Source organism: Perkinsus marinus (assembly GCF_000006405.1).
Source record: "Perkinsus marinus ATCC 50983 genomic scaffold scf_1104296975548, whole genome shotgun sequence".
In the NCBI taxonomy this organism is placed as follows: Eukaryota; Perkinsozoa; order Perkinsida; family Perkinsidae; genus Perkinsus; species Perkinsus marinus.
The window spans coordinates 77,390-81,984 of record NW_003200744.1 but is presented as its reverse complement, the minus strand read 5'-3'; the positions used below and the strand labels follow the sequence as shown (position 1 = coordinate 81,984).

At 47.9% G+C, this 4,595-nt stretch overlaps 2 protein-coding genes across 2 annotated transcripts in view; both read left to right on the top strand.

Moving 5' to 3' along the window:
- Positions 1-25, top strand: part of Pmar_PMAR002386 (conserved hypothetical protein) — a gene marked incomplete at both ends in the record, with an annotated part of 648 nt that extends 623 nt beyond the window's left edge. The window contains one exon of the mRNA XM_002765344.1: positions 1-25. This exon is cut by the window's left edge and continues 4 nt beyond it. Coding sequence (XP_002765390.1) covers positions 1-25 — 25 coding nt within the window.
- Positions 26-972: 947 nt separating this feature from the next.
- Pmar_PMAR002385 (conserved hypothetical protein) lies at positions 973-4,560 on the top strand (the record flags this gene model as incomplete). Its single annotated transcript, XM_002765343.1, has 15 exons — positions 973-1,078; positions 1,126-1,235; positions 1,287-1,433; positions 1,483-1,603; positions 2,503-2,570; positions 2,626-2,776; positions 2,833-2,959; positions 3,008-3,126; positions 3,174-3,310; positions 3,697-3,770; positions 3,811-3,865; positions 3,913-4,007; positions 4,192-4,276; positions 4,317-4,379; positions 4,426-4,560. 15 exons carry the CDS (start codon positions 973-975, stop codon positions 4,558-4,560), a joined length of 1,593 nt encoding a protein of 530 aa, XP_002765389.1.
- Between the last annotated feature and the right edge of the window lie 35 nt (positions 4,561-4,595).

Genomic DNA, 4,595 nt, shown 5'->3' with positions numbered 1-4,595 from the left:
GATTTGTTGCATCTTGTTGTCATGATGTTGCCTACTTCTGTCGAGCTACTGAAGTGAGGCATTAACTTCATAGTGGATAAACAGTCAGAAGCATGTTGTTATTCAGGTTGGATCGCCAGTACAGTGTGTCCAGAATAGTATATACCACGCTCGTGGAATAGAGGGATCCGACTTACAGTAAGCACAGTTGTATAACACAGAACTTGAACAGAAAGTGGTATCTATCGTGGTTGTCGTTCTATATGTGTTGTTCATATTCTTATAGATGAAGATTTGTGCTAATCAAGTTTACGTGTCTCTGTCTGACACCGTACTGCATTTCGGTCGCCATACTTTGACAGTAGGAGATGTTTCAGTCTCGGAAGAAGTGCAACGAGGGGGCCACCAGCTTGTGATGGCTCCACCGTATTCATGGATGGCATGTAGGTTATTACACGCTCTTTCATGAGTGTCTCATCATATTAAACTTCGCAGATTTATCGGACCTAGATTCTGGAACGACACTTAGTGATATTGGCTCTTCCGAAAGCGATGTAACGGTTATTACCAGTGATCATTTGGTCAACTATGTCAAGGTTCAAACACTCGAGCGAGCTGCAGTAGTCGTGAGAGTGCCCTTGTTCTGTCTCCCTGGGGTCAACCTTATCTGGTGCTGGTGTGTGCCTTGACCGGAGCTAGGCAGGTAATTTCTCTCGGTTTTGTAGTGGAGGACAAAATAGTGATGGATCCTGGCGAAATGTGGATTGGGGATGTTGGCTCTTCAACGGTCTTGTGGGGTGATGCTTAGGAGAGCAGTACCTGCCTTTCACATCTTGCTCATTGATTGATTGTTGGTATAGCTCGTGACGCACTCTACTGTATTATGAATACTCATGCTTTGCACGGGGCCTGTATATCCTTAATAATGACACTGTTCTGTTCTGGTCGTGTTGATCAATAACTGGATGATTTCAGCTTTACTTTTTTCTGAAGATGGGTCGTATGTCTGATCGGCAGCCCTCTGTGATACCCTTTCAGCTCGTCCCTGGTGACCGCCTTAACATTGCCCTTGGATGTGCCATCTACCTCGCTTTAACTGGTAAGCCTTTTTCTGTGAATACCCTCTACTATGGGAGGTGCTTATAGGCAGTAGTGAGGTTATCAACAACAAGTTCCTTCGAAAGAACCTCCAAGCTTATACATCTTGGAATTGGGTTCTGATAGTATCGAGAATACTACTAAGGCAAGAGCAATGGGTGAGTGTGTGATACTGGCTGGTGGGACTAGTAGTTGCCTCCACTGTTTAGGATCCTTTTCTGCTATCGAATAGCTTCGGTGTGTGTATGGCCTTCCGCACTGCTGGAGCTAGAGGCTTGACGGAAATGATGAGGCAAAAGATGGCCCTTAGGGGCGTTAAGTTGACCAAACTCCAATTCGCGGCTATGGACCACTGGGTGGGCTCAGAAGACGAGGTTGTGCAGTAGAATGAGGTTCTCAGCTCAGGTCCATACAGTGCCCGTAGTATTGATGATGTTCCTAGTCGTTAGGTCGGGTCGTAGACCTCTTATGACCAATGGTATAGTAGGCATCATGGCACAGATGTTTTTCGCCTACTCCCAAGCTGGTAGTTACATGTCAGACACTTTGCAATGTAGGATATTGTTTTTCATAGGCACATTGAATGTCGCTGAGCTATACATGCCTCACCTGCCAAAAGGGCCTGGCTGGCTAGTCTGTTGGGGCAGCTCTTGGGGCCTCTGCTCGCCACAGCTATCGTTGACAAGAAATGGAAAAAGGTCTGTCGTGCTCCTACTGATCAGTTTCTATCATATTCATTTCTCAGGCTGGTGTAATTTTTTTGATTATTTTACTTCCCTGGCTCAGCGCCTCGTTGGATCCTAAAGTGAAGAAGAAGTCAGGATTTGCGACGTTGTTCGGTCGCTTACATTTACTCCTTAGATACTATAACCCGCTTATGGCACACATAGCCAAAGTAAAGGAGGATATGCAGGAAAAAGGTTCGAGTACTTGGGTTGTTGGGTGTTTGTTATGATTAGTCGTGTTTTAGAACGTCGTCGTAGTGCAAGGAATGGTATGGCTCTTGGGTTCTCCCTGTTGGGGCCAGGCTCGAAGGGCTACTCACCAGCCGGCAGTGATGGGAGTGCTTCCTCTTCTGATAGTGAGGGTCATCATGAAGATGCAGTCACGGCGGCATCTAAGAGGGTAGCTAGTGTACCACAGGGCTTACTACGGAGTAGCATGAGGAGGTGATCAGTCATTAAGGAGTCGTTGACATGATATTGTATTTGAAGTTTCTTATGGGCACTTAGAGTGATGGAGTTAACGCAGTTGATAAACGCGAGTTTTACTACCAGTGTACATTAATAAGAACGACGCCTAGTACAGTAGAGTTGTTTGATATGCTCGAGAGTCAAGTGCGACGATACATAGAGGAGTTAGTCTCGTCGTCGGCCGGCACTCCCAACGATGGCAGCATATCCTCGGTAGCTATCGACCTATCAGATAGGTATATTGGGACTAAGGGATGCAGAGCCCTCTGTGAGGCACTCAGGCATATAGGGAATGATAAGGTGACAGACATTGTCGTGATGGTGATGGGCAGTTGTCTGCTCATTGGCATTGTAGATGCTGATACACTCATTGAACCTAGCTGGTAATAACATACACTCTGAGGGTCTTGTATACCTTGGCAATGCCATACGCAGTAGCCAGGCTTTACGGCATGTGAAGGAGATAGTATTGGATTGGAACCCTCTAGGAGAGGCTTCACCTCAATGTACTATACTAAAACAATGTTATACCAACCATCGTTCTTCTTCTTCTACTCATCAGGCTTTGAGTCCCTGCTCTCATCGCTCAGTGTGGCTCCTGATTTGAGTATACTATCTATGCAAGAATGCCAGATCAGCCCTGCTGGAGCTGAAGCTATTGCTTCTACACTGCTTACGCACTCCCGGAGGTAGCGTACGACTAAGACCCCCCGGCCTAGTCCTGCCCTTCTCGTTAGTTTGCGTCACTTGAACCTATCTCATAACGCCCTAGGCCCGACTGGTGGGGAGGTCCTAGCCTCAGCCCTTAATAACTCTGGTTGTCACACTCTCACTACCGTGAAGCTCACGGGCAACTGTAGTATCGTTGAGATGATCATAGCTGATGAACTAGCTCCTGCTTAGCGATTCCCTTCGCGATCCAGCAGGGCATCACTCAAGTGACTGATAGGAATGAGAGAATGACTAGTAGGGGCCACACATGTCAACGACTTGTCTCGAGAGGAACACTCGTCCATTCTGGGATGCTTCCTCTCCCCAAGGTATCAACGCATGCCGCAAGTCCACAAGCAGTGGTCCATACACCATATCAAAGAATATGGCGTTGTCACTACCAGCTGCCGTTGCTAGCCTAGCAGATATGTCCCCTAGTAAACGGTCGATCACGCTTGACAGGAGTAATGATGGAAGCCCCTTTCGAGGGAGGCAGATTGATGATGGTGATACGCAGAGCTCGGCGGCTGATCTAATCTGCCTAGTGTAGTGCATGCTCACTAACTTGGCCAGATCTTTCTCCTACCCCCGCTGTGGCTAGCAACTGTCGCTGTATATCTTGCGTGGCACAGGAGCAGCTGATACGGGCGGAGGAATCTCATCAGGCTGAAGTGAGGTAGATGACAAGGTGGTCCTCCTATGGCGTCTCGCACAGGTGGCTCGACTGCAGCAGGAGTTGGAGGCTTTAGAGAGAGGCGTGGCAGACAAAGAGAAACGAATACATGCAATGTAGCCGTATGTGCAGTGGTGGAGGCATACTCCAGCTCAGGAACGAGCAGCATGCAGAGCAGTTGAATCGGCAAATGACTACTACTGACAAACGAGTACCTCTATAGACCTCAATATGGACCTATTACGGTGTTTGATGCAGCTCTCGGAAGCCTCGATACGATATGAAAAGGAGCTTGGCGACATGAAGGATAACATGGCAGGTCTACAGAAGGAGCTTGCAGCCTCTAACGAACGGTAATGAACTAGGGGTGATGTTGATGAAACAGCTGGGAAATCCCATAACTTTTCATACGCACGGTTGGAAAAGCTGGGTTTCTGTAGAGCTTGAGAAGGACTTTTTAATGGTATATGATATATCTCATAACTCGATAGCTATAAGAAGTTAAGGGCTCAGGGCCCTCTAGAGTCTGTTGTATAGGTGTGCCGAGTTGATGATGGAGACGGAGCAAGTTCGGAAAGAAATGAGGAAGGCGGAGACAGATATGCAGGATCATAAGCATGCGGTGAGGAGTTGGGCCTTAGGGTGAGTTAGTTTCTGTATAGAGGGAACAGTTGGAGAGGGAAGTAGCGGATAAGCATCGAGAGTTGATGGAAAGGTCAGCTGAGGTGGGGCATGGTAGGAGCCAATTGATAGCGAGGTTGGCCCTGGTAGTTGGCGGCCACTAGACGGCGAGCGGGTGAGGAGATGTCTCAGCTGAGGACAGAGCTTGGTCGAGAGAGGCAGGCACTACATGATAAGGAAGCTGCAGTGGAGAATTACCAACGGGAAATGAATGCTCTAGTATAGGCATGCGTCGTGGAGTGGATGTTTATGCCTTGCTG